We start from the raw sequence: 26544 nt of genomic DNA, 5'->3' as shown, positions 1-26544 counted from the left end.
AGGTTTTGTTTGCAATATATAAAATGCAATATACATAAATGCAAATGGTTGGACGGTCAGCTTTGTTTCCCTTCTCATCCCCTCACAGTTTTAGCTGAAATACTGAGATTTTGGCTCTCCCACACTAATTCCTGCAGCGTCTCCTTCACACCACACAGCAACTCCGTGGAAAAGCATCCCCTAAATCCCACATCCAGTCTCCTCCAACAAAGGTGGGGGAGACAAAAGCTTAAACAAGGAAGGATGTAGGAAAGAACACCCCCACAAGCCCTGAATTTTGGACCTCAGAGGTGTTTTGGGAGGAGGTGCCTCTTGCAAAGCAGCATTTGTGCTCTGCAGGAAGGGGAGCGACGTGCAGAACACTGCCCAAGTGGGAAATGGTTGCAAAAAGGGCACCTGAACCCACTTAAAAAAACCCAAAACAAAACAACAAAATACCAGCAACAACAACCAGAAACAAAGGGGGGAATGCCAAAGAAAAACAACAAACCAACAACACAAAAGAAAATCACCACCATAAAATCCATCTTTTCTAGCCTTCACCTTCTGGTTTAAATTTTGATTTTTTTTTCCCCTGGTTTGGCAACATCCCCAGAAGATGTGGGCAAATCCAAGGTTATCTCCTCCCTGTGGAAGGGTGGCTGCCCCAGCTGTGCACAAACACTCCCACAAAGATCAAACACTGATGTGTCCACAGAACAAAGCCCACAAACAGAAGGAGAAAACAAAAACAGATTTAAAAAACCAAAATAATCTATCTCAGGCGCTGCTCCTGCCTTCCCCATTCCCACTCCTGGGTCAGCACACAGGACATCCCTGCCAGCAGGAGATGTATTTACTCACAGGAACATTTTTCACTCCCCCAGCAGTCACAGGCTGGGCACAGGCAGAGCTGCCACCAAGGGAAGTCTCAGCTCTGGCTGTTCCCACCACCCCAGATTTCTGTGAGATTTCTGTGAGATTTCTGCTCCCACTGCACATTCCCTGGCTCTGTCCCAGCACCTGGAAATGCAGTTCCCACCCCAGGGATGCCTTTCCCTTGGAGTTATGGTCACTGAGGCCACTTGCCTTGAAGCCTTTGGATCCCATCAGCTCAGCTTAAGGACTTAAACTCAAGGCTTAGTTACACCTACTCTCACCACCCAAGGTGGGGAAAACTATTCTTATTGTTAAGTAAAACAAATAAAAGTGCATCTTGAAGTTACAGCAGTTTCAGAGTGCATGGAGACAACTCATGAGCTCACTCAAATTAGGGACAGAGAGTAACTCAAATCTACCTCTACCCAACACTGCTCTGCCTTTTTTTTTTTTTTTAAGGGATGACCTCATGGTTTGCTAGGTAGATGAATAAAATAAAGGGGAAAAAAAAACCTAAATTGGATAAACATTACATTATTCAAGTTTATTTTGTTGTAAAAGCAGAAGTTTAGCCAACCACGCTGAGAGTTCCCAGCTCAGAATGTACAAGACCAAAGGTTTCTGCCCTTTCTGACAAAACACTCAAAACAGCTGAGTTCCTGCAACCTGCAAGGGTCAGTGGCTGGACAGGGACAGCTTAGCTCACGTGGCCAGCGTGCACTCAGGGTGACCCACAGCATGGGCTTGTCCCACAGCACCTCCAAACCACAGAATCCCAGAATTATTTCGGTTGGAAAAGCCCTCAGACCATGGAATCCAACCATTCCCCAGCTCTGCCCACTGTCCCCAGGTGTGACATCCACAGGGCCTTTACACCCCTCCAGGGATGGGGATTCCACCAGTGCCAGAGGGCAGGGCTGGATGGGATATTGGGAAGGAATTGCTGCCTGGGAGGGTGGGCAGGGCTGGCACAGGGTGCCCAGAGCAGCTGGGGCTGCCCCTGGATCCCTGGAGTGGCTGGACAGGGCTTGGAGCACCTTGGGATGGTGGAAGGTGTCCCTGCCATGGCAGGGGTGGCACTGGATGGGATTTAAGGTCTTTTCCACCCAAACCCTTCTGTGAAGCTGGGCTTTCCCCACAGAGGGGGTGCAGAAGCCCCATATTTCCCTTCTCCTTCAGTTGCTGGCATCTCCAGCTGTAGGACTGCGGATCTGAGCTCCAGACTGACTCATTCCAGAGGAGCCCCCTTGTTCAGGACACGACAGGTCCCAGGTCTGCCAGGACAGCGCTGATGGCCACAGCAGAGCAGATCTGGGGACAGCCTGGCTGCCACCAAGGGGCACAGCACGCCCACAAAGCCAGCTCCTGACTGATGTCCCAGCCAGGAACCCCAAGGGACTGCTCCTCACAAAAGCTCTTTTCACAGGAAAGCAGTTCAACCTGCTCCAAAGACATTTCATCCTGTTCAGAGAGGAGGTTTCCCCTCTGTCCATCCACCAGCAAAGCACTGACAAAGGCCTGGGCTTTGTCTCAAAGGAAGCCAGCAAACCTCAGCATCCCCCACAGCCTGTTTCCAGCCAGGAAAGCTGTCTGGGAACGCTCATGAGCCAGGATTTCCCCGCTCCTCCAACACTTCTGAACTCCTCTCAGGATCTGCCTGTGCAGGAGAAAGACCACATCTCATTTTGCACTGACACAGGGAAAAATAATCCACAAACAACCTCATCACAAAAGGATAGAGGCTGCCCCAGCCGTGAGACAGACTGCCACAGTTAATATCATTATCACTCCTAACCTGTGTTTTACTGCTGCAGCAAATTTATCCCCAGTGTCTGCAGAATAAAACACACGAGACGTCCCCAGAAACTGCTGAAATGCCCCAAAGTGGGGGGGTTGTGAGCATGTGGAAGGGATGCTGAGCCCAAGCAGAGAGCTCAGCAGCTGCTAACCCCACACAGGGAGCTCAGGGCTCCCCAGCTCCTCATCCTCACTGACCTGGAGGGCTCAGCAGGGCTCCTGCCTGCTGGAGGGACACAGCTGCAGGAAAATCCCCCCAGCACCAGCAGGCTTTGGTTCTGGGAGGACCCATCAGGGGCTCAGGGGTGGCTCCAACCCCACAAATACTCACAGCTGTGAATATTCAAGGCCACTGCTGTGTTTTCACACCCACACTGGGGTTTGAGGGACACACCAGCCACCCCCTCACTGGTTCATTGCCAGAGCACAGAGCCCACACAGGCTTGGCTGGTGGCTTCACTTTTCCCTAAGCTCTGCCTGCAAATAGAGGGTGGGAAAAGCCACGTCTCCATTTTTAACTGGCCTGCTTCCATCCAACAACTTAAACATCCTTAATGCATCTCAGCCATCAAAGACCAGCCCTGTGGATGGGCACTGCAGCTTCCAGCAGACTTCTCCAAGCATCAGCCGTGGACAAGTGTGTTAACAGAGCAGCCAGCTCCCAAATCAGACATAAATTATGCACCAAGCCAAGGGTCAGTGCTGTTTGTGGGGTTAAAGCAGGTAAGGCAGATGCAGCCAGGGCCTCTTTCCATCTGCTGCGGTGTTTCAAAAGCTCTTCAGCTTTCAAAATATGAGCCCTGACTTGAAACATTACATTTGTTTTTGTGTGAGCAGGAGGAGTGAAGCCAAGTCGGCCTTCTCCCTTTCCAGACAAACTAACTGTATTGATGTTCAGCCTCATGCCAGGACAGGTTTGTCCAGATCCCAGGCACATTTTAGCTGTTCCCAGCTTTCCAGCTGCTTCCCGGGCAGCTGAGAGGGAGCAGGGAGGCAATCCCTCCTGCCCATCACTCCAGAGCCACCCAAAATCCAGAGGCACACGGGCTCTGGGCATCAGCACAGCCCCAGACAGGGCTCCAACACCCACTGTAATGCTTCCAAAATTCCTCCTGAGCCACTTGTGGGATGCAGGGGCAACTTGGAGCTCAGAGCCCCCAGTGACCAGCTCAGACACTCAGAGGTGTGTGTAAAGGAAATTAATTTATCCAGACAAGCGTCAGGGCTACGTCTCTTCCAGCAATCTCTGTAACTGCACGTAAAAGCAGCATTTATCAACAGGGGTGCATCCAGAAAATGTCAGTCTACTGGCTCTGAAGCCTGGAGGCAGAAGAAACATGATTTTAACCCCAGGAAGGTGCTAAATTGCTCGGTAAAGATACTCGAAGCTTATTTCTAGGCTTCAAGTTGTATTACAACGTGGCTCTTCAAAGAGGAGCATTTGGGGAACAGCTCAGGAAACAAGAGTGGATTTTATACTGGGCAAGGAGAGCAGTGGAATCCTGGCTGCAGGCAAAAGCAGAGCATTAAAAAACACCTACACCTGAACAATCACACAAAAACCTGTTTGCAAGAACAACAACCAAGGCTGAAGACTTGGAGCCCCTTCCAGAAACCAGCAGCAATTCCAGCACACCCCTAGGGCGGACTTTCTGCCCCAAACACGCAGCACAGCTCATCTTCCCATTTTCAGGAGGGCTCTGGCATTGCTCCACCACGCTGGGCATCCACACCAGGACCCTGCAGCATCCTGTGTCTGCACCTCAGCAGCACCTTGCAAATTGCTACAACGTGAAATGGAGACACAAGTCTTGTTGCCATACTCCAGGAGGATTACAGAACTATTTTTAATAAGGGGTTTAATAAGCTTTGAGCAGAGCAAGTTGCTTCTGCTCAGCTCGCACGGCTGCAAAGATAAAACCTCGCACAAAGCAACAGCCACAAGCTGCTTGACAGAACTTGCAGGGCTAAAAATTATGGAGTTACCTCTTAAAAGAATGTTCTCCTTTGTTGCCTTTGAAGAAATTGGCTAAAAACATAGGTTTGGCTATCTCACAGTTTTACAACATCATAGAGCAGCACCTCTGCAGTTTCTGTTTGGTTTTGGCCAGACACTCGAAGGATCAGGAATGAGCAAAACTAAAGGAATGGAGCACGAGTAAAAGGCTTAAATCTGATTTGTGGAGCAATACTGATTATGTACCTGAGATGGAAATCAACAGGGGGGCACTCCTGAGCTGGGACAGTCAAAATCAATTCCCACACCACACTCCACATCCCCAGCTGGTCACCTTCAGCTGGACTACAGCCAAACCACACCACAAAACCCTCAGCCACATCCTAAAAACCTCAGCCACATCCCAACACCCTCAGCCACATCCCAACGTCCATCAGCCACATCCCAACACCATCAGCCACATCCCAACGTCCATCAGCCACATCCCAACACCCTCAGCCACATCCCAACATCCATCAGCCACATCCCAACACCCTCAGCCACATCCCAACACCCTCAGCCACATCCCAACATCCATCAGACACATCCCAACGTCCATCAGCCACATCCCAACGTCCATCAGCCACATCCCAACGTCCATCAGCCACATCCCAACACCCTCAGCCACATCCCAACGTCCATCAGCCACATCCCAACACCCTCAGCCACATCCCAACATCCATCAGCCACATCCCAACGTCCATCAGCCACATCCCAACGTCCATCAGCCACATCCCAACACCCACCAGCCACATCCCAACGTCCATCAGCCACATCCCAACACCCTCAGCCACATCCCACCACCCTCAGCCACATCCCAACACCCTCAGCCACATCCCAACGTCCATCAGCCACATCCCAACGTCCATCAGCCACATCCCAACGTCCATCAGCCACATCCCAACACCCTCAGCCACATCCCAACGTCCCTCAGCCACATCCCAACGTCCATCAGCCACATCCCAACGTCCATCAGCCACATCCCAACACCCTCAGCCACATCCCAACCTCCATCAGCCACATCCCAACGTCCATCAGCCACATCCCAATGTCCATCAGCCACATCCCAACGTCCATCAGCCACATCCCAACGTCCATCAGCCACATCCCAACGTCCCTCAGCCACATCCCAACGTCCATCAGACACATCCCAACATCCATCAGCCACATCCCAACATCCATCAGCCACATCCCAACATCCATCAGCCACATCCCAACGTCCCTCAGCCACATCCCAACAGCCTCAGCCACATCCCAACGTCCATCAGTCACATCCCAACGTCCATCAGCCACATCCCAACGTCCATCAGCCACATCCCAACACCCTCAGCCACATCCCAACGTCCATCAGCCACATCCCAACATCCATCAGCCACATCCCAACACCCTCAGCCACATTCCAATGTCCATCAGCCACATCCCAACGTCCATCAGACACATCCCAACACCCTCAGCCACATCCCAACGTCCATCAGCCACATCCCAACGTCCATCAGCCACATCCCAACGTCCATCAGCCACATCCCAACGTCCATCAGCCACATCCCAACACCCTCAGCCACATCCCAACGTCCATCAGCCACATCCCAACGTCCATCAGCCACATCCCAACACCCTCAGCCACATCCCAACACCCTCAGCCACATCCCAACGTCCATCAGCCACATCCCAACGTCCATCAGCCACATCCCAACCTCCATCAGCCACATCCCAACGTCCATCAGCCACATCCCAACGTCCATCAGCCACATCCCAACGTCCATCAGCCACATCCCAACGTCCATCAGCCACATCCCAACCTCCATCAGCCACATCCCAACGTCCATCAGCCACATCCCAACGTCCATCAGCCACATCCCAACACCCTCAGCCACATCCCAACACCCTCAGCCACATCCCAACGTCCATCAGACACATCCCAACACCCTCAGCCACATCCCAACGTCCATCACCCACATCCCAACGTCCATCAGCCACATCCCAATGTCCATCAGACACATCCCAACACCCTCAGCCACATCCCAACATCCATCAGACACATCCCAACGTCCACCAGCCACATCCCAACATCCATCAGCCACATCCCAACGTCCATCAGCCACATCCCAACGTCCATCAGCCACATCCCAACACCATCAGCCACATCCCAACGTCCATCAGCCACATCCCAACCTCCATCAGACACATCCCAACGTCCCTCAGCCACATCCCAACGTCCATCAGCCACATCCCAACGTCCTCAGCCACATCTCAACACCCTCAGCCACATCCCAACACCCTCAGCCACATCCCAACGTCCATCAGCCACATCCCAACGTCCATCAGCCACATCCCAACGTCCATCAGCCACATCCCAACGTCCATCAGCCACATCCCAACGTCCATCAGCCACATCCCAACGTCCATCAGCCACATCCCAACACCCTCAGCCACATCCCAACGTCCTTCAGCCACATCCCAACACCCTGAGCCACATCCCAATGCCCCTCAGCCACATCCCAACACCCTCAGCCACATCCCAACGTCCATCAGCCACATCCCAACGTCCATCAGCCACATCCCAACACCCTCAGCCACATCCCAACACCCTCAGCCACATCCCAACGTCCATCAGCCACATCCCAACGTCCATCAGCCACATCCCAACGTCCATCAGCCACATCCCAACGTCCATCAGCCACATCCCAACGTCCATCAGCCACATCCCAACGTCCATCAGCCACATCCCAACACCCTCAGCCACATCCCAACGTCCTTCAGCCACATCCCAACACCCTGAGCCACATCCCAATGCCCCTCAGCCACATCCCAACACCCTCAGCCACATCCCAACGTCCATCAGCCACATCCCAACCTCCATCAGACACATCCCAACGTCCATCAGCCACATCCCAATGTCCATCAGCCACATCCCAACATCCATCAGCCACATCCCAACGTCCATCAGCCACATCCCAACGTCCATCAGCCACATCCCATCGTCCATCAGCCACATCCCAACATCCATCAGCCACATCCCAACGTCCATCAGCCACATCCCAACAGCCTCAGCCACATCCCAACACCCTCAGCCACATCCCAACCTCCATCAGACACATCCCAACGTCCATCAACCACATCCCAACGTCCTCAGCCACATCTCAACACCCTCAGCCACATCCCAACACCCTCAGCCACATCCCAACGTCCATCAGCCACATCCCAACGTCCATCAGCCACATCCCAACGTCCATCAGCCACATCCCAACGTCCATCAGCCACATCCCAACACCCTCAGCCACATCCCAACGCCCTCAGCCACATCCCAACGTCCATCAGCCACATCCCAACGTCCATCAGCCACATCCCAACATCCATCAGCCACATCCCAACGTCCATCAGCCACATCCCAACACCCACCAGCCACATCCCAACAGCCTCAGCCACATCCCAACACCCTCAGCCACATCCCACCACCCTCAGCCACATCCCAACACCCTCAGCCACATCCCAACGTCCATCAGCCACATCCCAACGTCCATCAGCCACATCCCAACGTCCATCAGCCACATCCCAACACCCTCAGCCACATCCCAACGTCCCTCAGCCACATCCCAACGTCCATCAGCCACATCCCAACGTCCATCAGCCACATCCCAACACCCTCAGCCACATCCCAACCTCCATCAGCCACATCCCAACGTCCATCAGCCACATCCCAATGTCCATCAGCCACATCCCAACGTCCATCAGCCACATCCCAACGTCCCTCAGCCACATCCCAACGTCCATCAGACACATCCCAACATCCATCAGACACATCCCAACATCCATCAGCCACATCCCAACATCCATCAGCCACATCCCAACGTCCCTCAGCCACATCCCAACAGCCTCAGCCACATCCCAACGTCCATCAGTCACATCCCAACGTCCATCAGCCACATCCCAACACCCTCAGCCACATCCCAACGTCCATCAGCCACATCCCAACATCCATCAGCCACATCCCAACACCCTCAGCCACATTCCAATGTCCATCAGCCACATCCCAACGTCCATCAGACACATCCCAACACCCTCAGCCACATCCCAACGTCCATCAGCCACATCCCAACGTCCATCAGCCACATCCCAACATCCATCAGCCACATCCCAACGTCCATCAGCCACATCCCAACACCCTCAGCCACATCCCAACGTCCATCAGCCACATCCCAACGTCCATCAGCCACATCCCAACACCCTCAGCCACATCCCAACACCCTCAGCCACATCCCAACGTCCATCAGCCACATCCCAACGTCCATCAGCCACATCCCAACGTCCATCAGCCACATCCCAACGTCCATCAGACACATCCCAACGTCCATCAGCCACATCCCAACGTCCATCAGCCACATCCCAACCTCCATCAGCCACATCCCAACGTCCATCAGCCACATCCCAACGTCCATCAGCCACATCCCAACCTCCATCAGCCACATCCCAACGTCCATCAGCCACATCCCAACACCCTCAGCCACATCCCAACGTCCATCAGACACATCCCAACACCCTCAGCCACATCCCAACGTCCATCAGACACATCCCAACATCCATCAGACACATCCCAACACCCATCAGCCACATCCCAACGTCCATCAGCCACATCCCAACACCCTCAGCCACATCCCAACGTCCATCACCCACATCCCAACGTCCATCAGCCACATCCCAATGTCCATCAGACACATCCCAACACCCTCAGCCACATCCCAACATCCATCAGACACATCCCAACGTCCATCAGCCACATCCCAACGTCCATCAGCCACATCCCAACACCCTCAGCCACATCCCAACGTCCTTCAGCCACATCCCAACACCCTGAGCCACATCCCAATGCCCCTCAGCCACATCCCACCACCCTCAGTCACATCCCAACGTCCATCAGCCACATCCCAACGTCCATCAGCCACATCCCAACGTCCATCAGCCACATCCCAACGTCCATCAGCCACATCCCAACGTCCATCAGCCACATCCCAACGTCCATCAGCCACATCCCAACACCCTCAGCCACATCCCAACGTCCATCAGCCACATCCCATCGTCCATCAGCCACATCCCAACGTCCATCAGCCACATCCCAATGTCCATCAGCCACATCCCAACATCCATCAGCCACATCCCAACGTCCATCAGCCACATCCCAACGTCCATCAGCCACATCCCATCGTCCATCAGCCACATCCCAACATCCATCAGCCACATCCCAACGTCCATCAGCCACATCCCAACAGCCTCAGCCACATCCCAACACCCTCAGCCACATCCCAACCTCCATCAGACACATCCCAACGTCCATCAACCACATCCCAACGTCCTCAGCCACATCTCAACACCCTCAGCCACATCCCAACACCCTCAGCCACATCCCAACGTCCATCAGCCACATCCCAACGTCCATCAGCCACATCCCAACGTCCATCAGCCACATCCCAACGTCCATCAGCCACATCCCAGCACCCTCAGCCACATCCCAACGCCCTCAGCCACATCCCAACGTCCATCAGCCACATCCCAACGTCCATCAGCCACATCCCAACACCCTCAGCCACATCCCAACGTCCATCAGCCACATCCCAACGTCCATCAGCCACATCCCAACATCCATCAGCCACATCCCAACGTCCATCAGCCACATCCCAACACCCTCAGCCACATCCCAACACCCTCAGCCACATCCCAACACCCTCAGCCACATCCCAACATCCATCAGACACATCCCAACGTCCATCAGCCACATCCCATCGTCCATCAGCCACATCCCAACGTCCATCAGACATATCCCAACGTCCATCAGCCACATCCCAACAGCCTCAGCCACATCCCAACGTCCATCAGCCACATCCCAACGTCCATCAGCCACATCCCAACGTCCATCAGCCACATCCCAACGTCCATCAGCCACATCCCAACGTCCATCAGCCACATCCCAACCTCCATCAGCCACATCCCAACGTCCCTCAGCCACATCCCAACGTCCATCAGCCACATCCCAACCTCCATCAGCCACATCCCAACGTCCATCAGCCACATCCCAACACCCTCAGCCACATCCCAACCTCCATCAGACACATCCCAACGTCCATCAACCACATCCCAACGTCCTCAGCCACATCTCAACACCCTCAGCCACATCCCAACACCCTCAGCCACATCCCAACGTCCATCAGCCACATCCCAACGTCCATCAGCCACATCCCAACGTCCATCAGCCACATCCCAACGTCCATCAGCCACATCCCAACACCCTCAGCCACATCCCAACGCCCTCAGCCACATCCCAACGTCCATCAGCCACATCCCAACGTCCATCAGCCACATCCCAACACCCTCAGCCACATCCCAACACCCTCAGCCACATCCCAACACCCTCAGCCACATCCCAACGTCCATCAGCCACATCCCAACCTCCATCAGACACATCCCAACATCCATCAGACACATCCCAACACCCTCAGCCACATCCCAACACCCCCAGCCACATCCCAAAGATGCCAGGTATCCACAGGTCAGGGATGGCTTTTCCAGATAACACACATCTCTTTAATAAGTTAACATCAGCATTTTCTTTCCCTCAAAAAAAAAAAAAATGGAAATCGAAAATGAAAGCAATCCCATCCTGAACCTTGGAAAGGCTGAGCACAATAAAATTTAAAATTATAAATAACTATTAATTTTTTCCACTCTGAAGTGAGCGTTTCTCCCTCCCCCACCACTTAGCACAACCTCCATTGTCTGAAAAGCGTTTATCTGGAAGTGGGTCATGTCTCCTGGCATTACTAAATCTTCCCAAATTTCCCCCGATTAGTCAAACGCAATATCCTCCCTGACATCTGAGTGATTGAGGTAGTGTGTAATGCCATTTTTCCCCTGAATGAGCCACATCAAAGAGGGTTGTAAGCCTGGAGATGGCACGCCAGATAAAAGAGTCGCCAACAGATTGTGCCCAAAATATTACCGAGGGAAATTAAATGGTTTTGTGGGAAGGTTTCTCCTTTGGAAACATTCAGCTGTTAGTATTGAAAGTGGAAAGACAAGAAACTGCCTTCAGAGTTGATAAGAGGATGAAACATCACTATTTGTGAGCTTAGGGGTCACACAGTTAAAACACTTGTGCACATGGAAGGTTTTCCTATCAGCCAAAACATCCAGCCTGCTCTTCACACAGGGACACCAAAAAACATCCTGCTGGGAGTTAATGGCAGCCTAAATGTACATTTAAAATATTTATTTATTTATAAAACCAGATTTTATATTTATCTATTTATATTTATTTATATTTGTTCATTTATATATTTCATATTTTTACCTTTTTATTTATATTTTTACTTATGTTTATATAGAAGTTATATATTAATGATACATATATTTGTAGATGCTATTTATACTGGGTAATAACTCTCAAATTACTTTAAAATCACAGTAGAATTATATCAGACTGAGAAAAACCAAAAGCAAGAACCAAAAATAAAAATTTTAAAAATTATTAAAAATAAAAATTAAAAGAATAAAATAAATACATCAATATAAATAAAATAATAAAAATAGAAAAGAAAATGCAGTAAACCTGCTACCCCAGAAAAAGAAAATACCATTTAATAACTGGGATGTAACAGCAAGGAATCACTCAGGCATGAGTTATATCCAAAGGGTTCACAAACACCAAAAACACCAAAAACACCAAAAACACCAAAAACACCATCCTTTGAAGCAGAAGGATGCCAGGACCCTGGGAGGATCCTGGGGCTGAGCTCTCTCCTCCCAGGAAAAGAGCTGGAGTTCTTAGATACGTGTCAGGTTGGCGATTAGGTGAGATCTGGGCAAAGTTTAGTCAATAACAGCAGAGTTTGCATTCTGCTGATTTACCTCCCGTGACCTCCCTGCACTGAAACTTTGCACCAGAGCAAAGGCTGGCAGGAGACAGCGCCTTTTTCTGTCAAAAAAAAAAAAATACAAAAGTAATAAACTAAAATAATATCTTTTTAAAAGAGGGGGAGGGAAAGGGAGAGAGCCTACAGACCTTTGGGCATTGTAGAATATTCTGAGAACTGGCTTTTTATCCAAAGATAAAAACCGTGTGGTGCAGAAATCCATATTGAAAAATTAAAAAGGGGGACCCCAGGGAAGCTCTGCTTGGGTGAGAACACTGCTTCAAACGCCTGGTGGTGGTTTTGGGATGCAAACCTCTGCTTTGGGGAGGAGAAACCTGCCTGCAGTTTGGTTTTTGGGGAGGAGAAACCTGCCTGCAGTTTGGTTTTTGGGGAGGAGAACCTGCCTGCAGCTCGGTTTTTGGGGAGGAGAAACCTGCCTGCAGCTCGGTTTTTGGGGAGGAGAACCTGCCTGCAGCTCGGTTTTTGGGGAGGAGAAACCTGCCTGCAGCTCGTTTTTGGGGAGGAGAAACCTGCCTGCAGTTTGGTTTTTGGGGAGGAGAAACCTGCCTGCAGTTTGGTTTTTGGGGAGGAGAAACCTGCCTGCACTTTGGTTTTTGGGGAGGAGACACCTGCCTGCAGTTTGGTTTTTGGGGAGGAGAAACCTGCCTGCAGTTTGGATTTTGGGGAGGAGAAACCTGCCTGCAGTTTGGTTTTTGGGGAAGAGAAACCTGCCTGCAGTTTGGTTTTGGGGGAGGAGAAACCCGCCTGCAGCTCGTTTTTGGGGAGGAGAAACCTGCCTGCAGCTCATTTTTGGGGAGGAGAAACCTGCCTGCAGTTTGGTTTTTGGGGAGGAGACACCTGCCTGCAGCTCGGTTTTGGGGAGGAGAAACCTGCCTGCAGCTCAGTTTTTGGGGACTGCGAGTCGCTCAGCCTGGAGCATCCCCACCTCTCCCAGCACCGAGAAGGGAGATCCAGGCAGGTTTTGTTGATGAGCATGGTTCAGGCCCACCCTGATGGTCAAGCTCCAAGCTGGCCACCTCTTTTGTTGACCTCCTGTGACCACTTTTGGGGACAGTGCCCAGGCTGGGGAGGGCTCCCCAAACCCGGGGGTGCGAGCGCAGCCGCGGGGAGGGCAGCGCGCAGGGAGACGAGGATGAGCTCTGACAGACCGAGTTTATTTTGGCATGGCAAGAGCACACGAGGCTTCAAAGCCGCCCTGACGAGCCGGGGCCGGGCAGCTGCAGCTGCCCCGGGGCGGAATTCCAGCTGAATTCCAGCTGAATTCCAGCTCCGCAGCCATCCCTGCCACCACCCGGAGCATCAGCCCTGAAACCCTCTGCGCCAGGGCTTTGTGGAACTGACACCTGCACGCTCGGGACACGCTGGATTTCCTCCTTGTTGTTTTTAAATGAGGTGTTTTATTTAACATTTCAGGGACAGGCACAGCACCCGCGCTGCTCTGGCCGCTCCACTCGTCTCCTCGCTGGGGCAGGACCCAAAAATCCAAACACAAACAAAGGCTTTGGGAAGCAGAAGGAAAGAGAAAACAAGCAGGAGGAAGGTGCAGAAACAGATTTCCAACGTGGTGCTTGCAGGGTTTACAGGAGCAAGATATGAGCTGCTTATCTCTGGCCAGGGCTGTAAATATGAACTGCGGGAGAGCCAAGGGCAGGTCCCTCACCCTGGCACCTCTGGGGGACAAAATCCCAGCTGGGAGGAGCAGGGGGGCCCTGCAGACACCCCCGAGGGCAGCTCCACACCAGCACAGGGGGAAGATGCTCACACCTCGCTGCCTCCCCCTTTTTGTGTCCTGCTTCAGGTAAAACGTGCCTGGTTGGTGCCATTATTTACAAGGTGATAGTGCGTGTGCTCACAGCCCAACCCAGCTGAGAATTTATTTCTTCCAAGGCCAGGTGAGACGGGAAAGCACAGGGACAGCACGGGAACTCTCCGTGCAAAGAACAGCAGTACCCACAGCACCCAGCTTCACAGTGATTAACCAGCATAAATCCACAAGGAGTTACTCAGCTTAATTACATTGAAAATTACAACTTCTATCATCTCAGCATCCTTGTGCTTACACCAGCCGTGCTTTCCTGGGCTGCAGCACCAAGGGCGAGCTCCTCAGCAGGCACAGGGATCAGGTTTTCTTATTTCTATTTTGTTTTAGAGCCCTTTTCAATGCTCGTTTGCTGGTACCCCAGGTGATTGCTCACACCCAACCTGCTTTGGCAGCCGGAGGTTTGCCTGTGCCACCTGAAACCATCCCTGTGGTGCTTCCAGAAGGAACAGGACATTCCCACGACTTTTAAAAAGCCATCTTTAAGCACATGAAGGGTCTTTTTTTTCCCTTTGAAGAGCAGTGACTCGCTGGGCCGCCTCCCCGAGGTGCAACATGCTATTGTGATAAGTAGTGGCCGTGATTCACCCAGAGCACATCCTGCTGGCAGCAGCACCACCTCTAAGTGCTGGTTAGCACATCCTCCCGGCACCTGGCACTTCCAGGAGGGAGCCTGGGCAGTGACTCACGGCAAGGGGGAAGGTTTGCTTCAGCTGGGTGTGAGCGCTCCGCCGAGCTCACTTTTGGTGGAGCCACAAAAGGGAAACTCATCCCTCACTGGGCTGCCCGTGGTCCTGCGGGGTGGAACTGGTGGGCTGGTCAACCCCAAGTGTGGAAAGGATGTTCTCAAGGAACTGCTGAGCTGGAAGCATGTGGTGAAGGGAGATTTGTGGAGAGAAATATCCAAAAGCCAGAGTGGAGATGGGTTTCCCAAAGGTGCAGGGTGCCCAGAGCAGCTGTGGCTGCGCCATCCCTGGAAGTGTCCAAGGCCAGGCTGGCAGGGCTGGGAGCAGCCTGGGCAAGGGCTGATCCCTGAAATCCCTTCTGACCCAAGCCATTCTGGGATTCCATGGCACAGCACACATCTCCCACTGGGGATCCATAGAAGCACCAAACACCTGGAGCACCCAGGAGTGCAAAGCCACCCCTGTGCTGCCTCCACAGTGTGGGAACACGAAGAGAGGGAGGTGAGGGCTGTACAAGAAGGAGGACATGAACAGGGTATCCCACAACCTGCCCTGCACCAAACACAGCTGGGGAGGGCAGCCAGAGGGCTTACACAGCACTGCTGCTGATCTGCTGGAACTGGTGGTAGATGTTACGACTTTAATGGTTTTGATTTGCCATATCCATTTTAATGCCCAGAAGTTAATACAGAGCAGGGCCTGAAACACCACTGCCTTCCTGGGGACAAACACAGGAGAGTAAAACCCATCGTTACAGAAAACTGCTCAGGGAGAGGAAAATTAATAATGAAATCTAAAAAAGAAAATCAGATGGGGTTTGATTAAAAACGGCAAAGGATGGTGGCACAGCAGGTCAGGAGCACACAGTGCTGGAGGAGCTGCACCATCCCATCCCATTCCCATCCCATCCCCATCCCATCCCCCTGCTCCACAGGCTGGGAGTCAGCACCAGTGAGGGTTTGTAGAGCTGTTGCCTACAGCTCTTGTAGTACCATGGTCCACACTGGGACATCATTCCTGCGATTCCCAGTTTTCAGTCAGCTGGAGGAGACTTCAGACACAGACAAACCAAGGACAAAAGCAGAGCACAGCTGGAGAAAGTGCCCCATTTCCAGGCTGCAGGCTCCTCTCCAAACCCTCTGGATACCACAGGAGAGGCAAAGAGCAGAAATACCAAATTTCCAAAAGCTTCATTAGTACACTGATGAGTTTACCATGACCCAGACAACAGATTAAAGAGTGTTCAGGCGAGGAAGGCCACGTGAAGCCCATCACCCACCAAGCTGGTCCTTCCCAGCCCTGCCAACACCTCTGGACAGGTCCCTGCTCACACCTGAAGGCTCAGCCTAAGCCAAAGCCCAGCCCAACCCCACAAGACGTGCCTTAGAGCAGGCCAGAGGCGTACAAGGGCAACAGCCTTGCAACCAGCTCGAGACACAGAAAGCTCACAGGGAGCCTTTTTCAGTTTTGATAAGCAGAAAATCCTCCCCTAAAGTGTTTTGGAAACCTCTCAAGCTGCCACAGCTTGAGGTTTCTCTGCAATAACAGCAGTCATTTTCCTGACCTGGATTGTAGCTCCCTCTGAGGTTCCTTTAACCACACCAAGTGCCTCTGTGTGCAGGAAGGGTCAAAGATCAGGCAAAAACACCAACTCAGAGTTTCACCTGCATTACCTGATGTTTATTACACCCGTGGCTAACGAGGAACGTTCAAAGTCCACCTTGGTGCTCAAGTGGGGCTATTCCCTGGATTCCCTGAAGGACAGCTATCACAGTGAGGGTACATTCCTCCTGCTTTGGACAATTAATTGTGTGGAAATTAAAAGTCCAACACGTGTAGAACTGCAAACTGAGAAGTTTAAACGTGTGTGTATAAAAATACAGCCACAAACACGCACAGCCTTTTTTCTTGGTCACCAGCAGAGATGCATGAGTTCACATTCAGGGTCATTATTTTCTGTGCCTGGTAATTGGCAGCGAGAAAGAACAACAAAGCAAAAATCCTCCTCTGTAAATACATTCCTCAACAGCAGCCAGGCAGCCTAACAAATAACCTCAGATAAACTCCTTCCTCAGGGCTGCACAGGGCAGGAAGGACTCATCCCACCCAATCCCATCAGAACCAGCACAGCACCATCTCAGACCTGCTGCTGCTCCCACCCTTCACCCTGGAGCTGGCCCAAATCACTGGGCCTGCATGCACTGGGGTTTCCACACCACAGCCTCACACCCTTGGAGCAGAATCAGGGCAGGAACTGGCAAAAATGGTTTTTTAAAAGAGTGAGCTGATTAATCCCAGCCAGCAAGAGGGCACACAGCTGGGATCCAGCAATGAGCCCTGCAGGAACCATCCCTGGGGCTGTGCCCCAGCACCTGCACTGAGCTCCCTGCTCCTTGCTCTCCTCTGACCCGAGCACAGGGGCTGTTAAACGCACAGCTGAGATGAAAAACTGCACAAACAGAGAAGAAAACGGGGTTGCTTTTGTAGCACAAAGCCCCTGGAGCGGCGTGCCCTGTGGTGGGACGTGCACCCACACAGCTCCAGGAGAGTATGGGGTGAGCTCCAGGCACACCCAAGCCCATTGGGACAGGGAAATGCCTCCCACACCACAATCCCTCACCTCCCGTGGATCCACTCGAGGCCCAGACCCAGTGGGCTGGAGGATATTTAAGCCCTGGCTTGGCTCTGCCTTTCTCCGTCCCGTGCCACTGCGGGGAAGCCGAGGGGGCCCCGGGGGCTGCAGTGCTGGCCATGCCCTTGGCACGGTCCCAAGCTGCAGAGAGCTGGCTGGAGCAATCAGAGTTTACATTTCAATGATTTTCTCTCTGCCACTGCAGCTCATAATGAGGCAGGATCAGGAGGAGCCCGGGGATGCCGATGGACCCAGCTCCTTCAGCGAGGCGGCCCCATCCTTAAATAAAAACCCCAGCGTGGCCTCCAAGCTGTCCTTGCCCTTTCTGGAATGACCCAGACATGTTCTCATCATCTAAAATAAAGAAGAAAAAAAGGACAAAACCTTTCAGCTGTAACCTGCTTTTCCTAAGAGGAGCTGCAATGGCAGCAGCAGGAATTCAGGAGCCCTGCAGCAGCCCGGGATGTCCTGGGATTGAACCCCAAACACTCCCTGTCCCCAGCACTTATCCCCACAAATTTGTTCTACACAATCCACAGAAAATCTTCTTTCTCCTTCCCAGCTGCTCCTCAGCCCCAAACCAGCACACAGGCACACGCTGAGGATGAATCCTCACCGAGCCTTGCAGGATAAATTATTTTCAGAAGGTTTTATGCCAGAAGGTTTATGCCAATTCATTGACTCAATCAGAGTGTGATCACACTGGCAGCATTTATGCACTTCTGAAAAGTTTCTCCCCAGGGTCAGAAACCAGCAATTCATTCCAGCTATTTCATTTAATACAACTTTAAGTGAAAACCAGAGAGTTTTCTATACCCAACACCAACCATTAGAAGAGGATTTTTTTAAATGCATCAAGTTCCACAGTCTGAAAGAAAATACTTGGCAAACAGCAGCCACTTTGCACAATGAGAGGGGAAAAAATAATATTAAAAATAAATACCCTGGTTTCTTATTTACCCAGAGCTTGCAAATCTCCTGAAGAGCATATCTTGAGCTGCACAACAGCCCAGGAGCAGAAAGACACAGCTTATTCCCTAGCCTGGCTATTTTGCATGAGGTTCAGAGGCTATACTTACAAAGACAATTAACATATTTCAAGGAGCACCTTTAAGAGAGCAGAACATCAAAAGCCAAAGCAATTACAGCTGTTTTTGCCCTACCAAGAGCTTCACCTTACAACACAGCAAGGGTCAGCCATACAAACAACTCTAATTTCTGGTTTAGTGATGCAAATCCACCCTGCTGCTGGTGGTGGAACCCTCCGAGGGGGGATGTCCTGTCCATCCCTCCTGCCCACACCCAGCCCAGGGCACAGAGCATCCCGGTGACCCTGGCAGGGTCACACTGGCACCTGCTCAGGCTCACGGGCTGCTGAGCTGCCTTTGCCTCCTGCTGCAGGTAAAGAGGATTTGAACAAACTCCCCCGCCCAGCAGCAACCCGTTGGCCTGGGCAGCGCTGCAGCTGGGCACATCAGGGACCTGGCAGGAGCAGGGCCAGCACAAGCAGCCTGGGAAAGAAGCTGCTTGGGCAGTCACAGATTAGGGAAATTCTGCTAGTCCTCCATCTGGAGCAGGATTTTGCAGAGTGGAATCCTTGATACCTCTACCTGCCCTGTTCCTCTTGCACAGGCTGGTGCCAGCAGCTCCAGGACCACAGAACTCCTTTTCTGCTGGGACATGCACTAAAACCCTGCTTGACTTTGCCACAAAATGAAATCCACAGCCAGACAATCGCAGAGTCCCCAGGTAAAGCAGTGGGAGTGAGGAGAGAGAATGATGTCTCCATAACCTGCTTGAAGGTTGAGGCAGTTTTGGAGCTACTCTCATGCCCATAGTTAGGCACACTTATTAATTATCCTGCTTGATGGGGGCTATTAAACACCAGTCAGCCCTGATTTTGAAGGGGCAAGGCGAGGAATCCCATGGAAAGCTTCCAGCAGAAGCTCACAGCTGCTGGTTCTCCCAGGATGTGTTCCTCTCCTGCCTAAGTGCTCCCCAGGCCAATCTAACATCAAATTCACCAGAATTTATACACCAAGAAAACTACTGCATGTCCCCACAAGGTCCCAGAAAACCAGGTGGAAGTTAAGGCCACTCCACACAGCTCCCATTGCAGTTCAGCAGGAAGGAGACCTGAGAATTCCCACCTGGATGCCCAAAAGTGGCTCCTCAGCAGTTCCTCTCTTCCTGGTTCCAGCAGGAGGAGGGATGACTCAGAGGAAGGTGCAATTGTGGCTGTGCTAATGCAACAGCACACGTGGGATCAATAGGCTCTCAGCAAGACAGCTGTATTGATCTGGATCATCTGCCTCCCCCTCCTCTGCTCCCCCCCAAAAACAGCCCAGCAGAGAGCCAGGAGGCCTCAGCTCCACACCTGGGCACTCACCTGCACAGAGGTGATGTGCAGGTGAGCACCAGGACCTTCCTCAGCACCAGAGACCAAAACATCCCCTTCAATTCAGGCACCACCAGCACGGCCAGGCTCAGCACCCCGAGGCTGTGGGGTTTGTTGTGGGTTTGGAGCCTTCTTTGATCTTTTTCTTGTACTCTCAAAGTCACAGGAAACGTTTTTCCTGCTGCTTCAAAGGCCAGAGCTGGCACAGAGGCACCATGCAGCAGACAGCCCAGCAGGACAGTCCTAAATTTTGCCGTGACTCAGCTGCACAGATGACCCATGTGGGTTCCACCACCTAAAAAAACATCTGCACCCCTAGAACGTTCCTAAAAAACTGACAGCAGGAACAGCAGTGCTGAAACACCTGCTCTCATGGAGAAATTCTGTTGTTATTAAAAATAAATCTACAGTTAACAACACAGGCAGGTTGCCACCAAATCCCCACCACTTCCTCATCAGGAAGTCCCTACAGAGCAACAGGATCCCAAGGAATGCCCCAGGAGCAGCTTCTACCTGTTCAACAGATCAGCAGGAATATAAACCAAGGCAGCATAAAAAAGATAACACAGCATGAAAAAAGATAACCTGTTCATCAAGTTAAAAATCAATTAGCCAGGTTGATTTAATCAGCCCATCAAAGGGAGAGCACAGCACGGGAGCCAGCCTCCCTTCTCCCCAGGGATGCTGCCATCACATCCATGCTCTCATCCTAAGAGATGCTGTGGTCGGCACGTCAGAGCTGTTCAAGCCACAGCTTTACTCCTGCTCATCTCCAGATTTTCCAAGGGAGAAAGGTTTCCCCAAACTTTGCTTTTAAAGGGCTCCTGAGAGGATGGAGGCCATTCCGCTCACAGACAGCCCAGCTCAGTCCTGCGGGGCTCTGCAATCCCCACGGGCTCAGAGGAGGAGCTGCCACATCCACCATTCATCCTGCACGCCTTTCATAGCAGCAGCCGGAGAAAAAGGAGCGTGGCAAACCCCGGCATTACATTAAAAAAAGAGAGATGTTGGCAAAACGAGTTACAGAAGCAGAAATCTGCAGCAAAGTTAAGCCCGGGGGACAGAGAGTGATTCCCGGTGCCAACCTGGCAGCGCCTCCGAGAGCTGACCACGGCCACAGGAAGAATCCAAACCACTAAAATCCTCATTATGACAACAGATGATGCTGACACTCTCACTCTGACACTGTAAAACCTTTTCTGCAGCCCAGCACTCCTCCGGCCCCGCGTTACCGGCGGCTTTGACCGAGCACATCCCCCCTGCAGCACGGGCAGCCCCGCGAAGATGCGGAGACAACGAGAGGGCTCCCTCCGCACCAGAGAGCTCCGGGCGCATCTCGCACCGCCTGCCAGGAGCTCTTTCATCGGGACAGGTCAATCGGCAAAGATCTCTCCCGACACAAGGGAACAGGAGCGGAAAGCCCCGAGCTGTGTGGGAAGCACCCACTGGGATGGGCTGGCCGAGGGCTGGGAATACCCGACTATCCCACAGCCACAAAATAACAACAACAAAAAAAATACATAAAACCAGAGTGGAAACAGTGATTTTCTAGTCCAAACCTTTTAAAAGCGCACCTGAGCCTCCAGTTAGCACCACGATCACTTTTTCAGAGCAAACCTCCCGTGTGGGAAGCGCTGGGGCGCGGTGCCCAGCCAGAATACCAGCCAGGCCACCAGCCAGGCCACCAGCCAGGCCACCAGCCATGTCACCTTCCCTGGCTGCCATGAGGAAGAGGGTGCGTCCCACGGCACCCCTGCCAAGGGACGGCATCCAGGAGCTGTGGAACAAAAGGGACTCTGGAAACCGGACACCTCGGGCGCGTTTCGGTGAGTTGCGGCGTTCACCCTGCCATCCTAAGGAACCGCATCTTCCTCCCCCTCCGCCCCCGTGGCTTAGGAATACAGGAGGGAAGAATTATTCCAGGGGGGACCTGGGGAGGCTGAGAGTGTTTTGGCCGCGCAGGTGCCGGAGCGCACGGAGGGCGAGGCCACGGGCGAAGTTCACCCTCCAGGGCAGAGAACCAGGGTGGTGAAACACCGGGGGACCGGGCAGGGACCGGGAAGGGACCGGGACCCTCGGGGGGACGCCGGGGATGCCCCCTCCGCATCCCGCGCACCTGCGGCCGCCGTCCCGGCGGGTGCGGGAAAGTTGCGGGGCCCCTCCAGGACGGGAAGCAGCCCCCCCAGAAGGGCAGATGGAACACGAGGGGACACCCGCGGAGCCCCCCGCGCCCCCTCCCCGCTCACCTTGGTGTAGAGCTCCGCGGCGGACATGGCCGGGGCGGGCGGCGCTAGGCGCGGGGCATGGGGGCAGCGGGCGGCCGGACCGACCGCCGCACGGACACACGGACACACGGACAGCGACACTCGGAGCGGCACGCCGACCTTTACACCCGCCGCGGCCGGCCGGGCACGGGAAGCGAAGGGAGCGGCAGTGGCAGGAGGAGGAGGAGGTGGAGAAGGAGGAGGAGGAGGAGGCAGCGCCGCTCCGCCTCCGCCGCGCCCCGCTCAGGTATGGGGAGGCTCGGCTTGGTTCCCTTCGGCTCGCCTTTTATTATTATTATTATTATTTATAAAATTTTAAAAGGCTCTTTTTCATTTTTTTTTTTTTTTTTTTTTTTTTCCCTTCCCCTGCGGTCCTCAGCATCCAGCCCAGCCCCGGCGCCCCCCGGGCAGGGTCCCCCCGGCAGCGTGGGTTGGTGCTGCTTTGGGGATTTTTTTTGTGCCTTTTATCCATCTCCCTTTCCCGCAGAAGAAAAGTAATTAAGCCCCAAGCAGGTGCCTCTTGGTGGTTTTCGGGTCTTTCACCCCCCACGGGCCTCTGGGGATCACCCACATTTTGGGGAGTGAGGTGAGGCATTGCTGGGGTGCCCTTTGCCAGGACACGCCTGTTCCCCGGGACAAGAGCATTGCCCTCGTGAACCCGCTGGAAATCCACTCGATAAATGTGCCAGGGATAGGTTTTTCTCTGTCTTCTGCCTGCAGGTGGGTTTGGGGTCCCACCAGCACCGCTGCTTGTGTGTCACTCCTACACCGACGGCAGGAAATGCAACTTCCACAGCAACAGCCAAAAACTGATCCCAGCCTGTCAATCCGTGGCCATGCCGCTTCCCTCCATCCCACGGGAGCGCCCTGTTCTGCAATTCATGCTTATACGGCACTTTTCGAGCCTGAGAAGGAGAATGAAATGCAAAGTACTCCTAATTAGCCACTACTGCTATTCTTTATCATTCGAGGTATTTTGCATATTAACTGAGCAGGCAGAAACGGCGCTCAGCGGATCCTGCTCTCTCTCACAGTTGTTTACTCCGTCACTGGGATCCCTCCTGCCGTGGTTTCAGGCTGTGCCACTCACAGGGCACCACAGCCTGTCCTAAAGTGATCACTGGTGGCATCTCACGCTCTGCTGCTTGTCCCCTGCGGGATAAAACTCTCTCCTTTGTCGTATTTTCCCTCTTCCACCCCAGAGCCTGGCAGGGAGCAGTGCTGATTTGGTGAAAGAACAGCCAGCATTGCAGATACCTCTCTTTTCCAGCTCTGATATCCTTGATGAATAAAAAAAAAAAAAAAAAAAAAGAAAACAAACTTGCAGGTGGCTCTGGGGGAAGTCTGGGAAGGAGGAAAGAAGGGGACAAAAAAACTGCACCATGTCTAGAAATTACCCTGGGAAAATTTGACAGCGTAATCTCTGCAAAGCCTCCAAGAGAGCTTTGTCAGGCAAACAAAACTTGCTCTTCTCATTTCATTAAATCAACTGCAGAAGCAAAATGTGGAGCACTGGTGCAATTAGAAGCAAAGCTTTCAGTGGAGCTGGGGTAGCAGTGATAGCCAGAGGCAAAGCACAGCCATTCCCGTGAAATACAGCTGGTGTCGCATGTGATTCTTCATTAATCTAAAACTTTAATTAAACTGAGAAACTAAAAACCCCAAAATACACACAGAATCCTGAAGTATATCCTAACCGCTGAGTTGCTGGAAATTGTCTCCTCCAGCAGACAGAAGCTTCTTTCCACTTGGGAATCAAATCTTGTGTTGATCAATTTAACGAGCACAGGCTCTTAAATTGCAGTTTATGGTAGCCCCTCCTGCATTCACATGGAAGGCACCTTAAGGTAAAAATCAACCAACTACCAGGGGTTTTTTCCCCTTTAAGCATAGCCAGTGGATTCTTTACAAGTACAGGATGAGTTGGAGCTCCTTTTAAGGTCCTGGCCTTGTCCCTGTGTTATACTGACACATGGAGAGTCCAGGAACAGATGGATGGATGGACAGGTGATGGCACAGGCCAGTGAGGAGCATCAATTCTGACAGCTCTAAATGTCATCAGAACAGAGCTGGCTGCTGCTAAGCACAACCCCAGGTCCTGAATTTTTGTATGCAAAGACGTCCCAAAGACCTCAAATCTGGATTTTATTCCTCCCACGCCTCACAGAAGTCACCACGTGCTGTATCTGGGCACAGTCCTGGGGCAGAGTCACTGTACCCTGGGCGTGGTGGCACTGGCTCTTTCTGCAGCAAGGGCTCCTACCTGGGTTAAAGTAATGACAAATTATTCAAGGTGATAAAGCAATGAATAATTAACACTCCTGCAAATGGAACTGATTCTGTCCAAAGACCTGCAGCGCAGCCCCAGGGAGCAGGGACCAAGCCTGCACCATGCCACAGGGCGTGGGGAACCACTCCAGAGATGATCATCTTGTGTGTGGCCAGAAGCATCACCATGGAAAGCCCTGGGGTCAGTGTAAAAGCCCTTGTAAGCAGATGGGTGCATGTAGAAAAGTCTTAAAGCCTTGGGAGTTGTTGAGGATGCAAACCCTGGATGATGTGATCAGGGACTGGCATTCCCAGCCCTGCCACAGGCAAGTCACCCACACGCTCCACACCCCTGCTCTTCCTCTGTCACCACGACAAATTTAATTAAAAAATACAGGGAAGAATATTCTGCAAAGCTCTGGTACGTGTCTGAGTGAAGAGGCCGTACCTGCCAGGTTTGTAAATGCCAGTGGTTCTGTCCCTGCGTGGCTCAGAGCCCTGGCGCAGGGCAAGCTCCAGGCTGCTTCCCTCTCCAGCGGTGTCCCTGCGCTCGGGGTTTAATAGCTGGTTTGCCTGCAGGATTGCTCACTGGGGCAGGAAATGCCACAGGATTTCAGGAGCAGCAGCTAGCACTGCGGAGCTCCCCAGCACTGCAAGCCACAATTCCAGAAGCGTTTGGCTTGTTCCTGCCTGGTGACCTGTAAGTCAGAAGTGTAAAGTGAGTGCTGGCCCCAGGCAGGCAAAGGCACCACCACGCTTTGAAGCACGGTCTCTCTGCTGCCCTATTTGCTCGAGTTTACTGTGAGGAGATCCAAGGAGCTGCGGGAAGATGAAAACCAGCAGGGATTGAGGGAACCCTTCAGTCTTGACAGAGAAAATCATTCTTACTGCATCGCTCATCTGTTAGGGGCAGCAAGGAGGCTCTGACCCACCCAGCCTCACCAGTTCTTCTGGACCAACCTGAATCCCACACAGCACTTGGCAGCAAAGGGTTCAGCCCCACCAACAACTTCATCCACCAACAGTTTTCCCTCAGAAGAGTTTAGCTGCCCGTTATGCCGTGGGAATTCTCTCCTGCTGAAGGCAAACTTCTTCCAGTCTGATCTTTTAATCTTGTGCAGACCTCATGTTCGTTGCAGAGGAAATTTGCCTCCAGGAGCAGGAGCTCAGACACTCTATAAATATTTGATAGCTCTGACCACCTCTTCTGAGTTATTATTTTATTAAAAAAAGGAGATTTATTATGGTTCTGGATGACTTGAATTCACAAAGCTCACCAATGTGGTGGTTTTTTTATCTCTCATATTGGGTGTACCCAACAAATGTCACAGCCTTTAATAACATGCTTTAATTAATCCTGGAATTCTGAATGTGCTATTATCTTCATTTTTCAAAGAGAGGTCACAATAGTAAAGGAAAATCTACATTGCTTGCACGGGCTACTCCAGGAGTCTGCAGCAGACCAGGAAATTAATCTCTTAATCATTCTGCCAATTTGACTCGGTGGTGAGAGCACAGACCTAGACTACCTCAGCTCTCTGCACTGATTAAATTATTTCCTTTATCTGGGATGGCCTTTCTCACCTGTAGAACAGGAGCAGCTCTGATGTCCTCTGTGTAGCTTTGGAGACAGCTGCTGAAAAGCACTGGCTACCAACCTGCCTCTCCCAGCCTGATGCTTCACCTTCTTGGAAGCTTCCTTCCTCAGCATCTGTTTGGATCCAAGGAATCCAAGGAGCAAGCCATGAGAGGCACTGTTCTGGTTCCCTGTTGGGATGGAAACAGTTCCAGTGGACTTGTCTCTCTTCCATCTGGTGGCTCGGAAGTTTTTGTAAGCAACCATAAAATCTCCTTTTCCCTTCATCAGAGCCAGGTTCTTCCACCATTTACTCCCAGAATTAACT

General features: G+C 52.3%; 1 protein-coding gene across 2 annotated transcripts in view; it reads right to left on the bottom strand.

Moving 5' to 3' along the window:
- The window catches only part of MYO5B (myosin VB), a 143337-nt gene extending 120912 nt beyond the window's left edge, over nucleotides 1-22425 (bottom strand). For both annotated transcript variants that reach the window (XM_033085915.2, XM_033085916.2), the window contains exon 1: nucleotides 22355-22425. In XM_033085915.2, the coding sequence (XP_032941806.1) occupies nucleotides 22355-22381 (27 nt within the window). In that variant the 5' untranslated portion in view covers nucleotides 22382-22425. The remainder of the gene's footprint in view (nucleotides 1-22354) is intronic.
- Nucleotides 22426-26544: the final 4119 nt, after the last annotated feature.

The sequence above is a fragment of the Catharus ustulatus genome, chromosome Z, assembly GCF_009819885.2.
Source record: "Catharus ustulatus isolate bCatUst1 chromosome Z, bCatUst1.pri.v2, whole genome shotgun sequence".
Lineage (NCBI taxonomy): Eukaryota > Metazoa > Chordata > Aves > Passeriformes > Turdidae > Catharus > Catharus ustulatus.
Note: the sequence above shows the minus strand (reverse complement) of the source record. Positions and strands in the feature narration are given on the sequence as shown.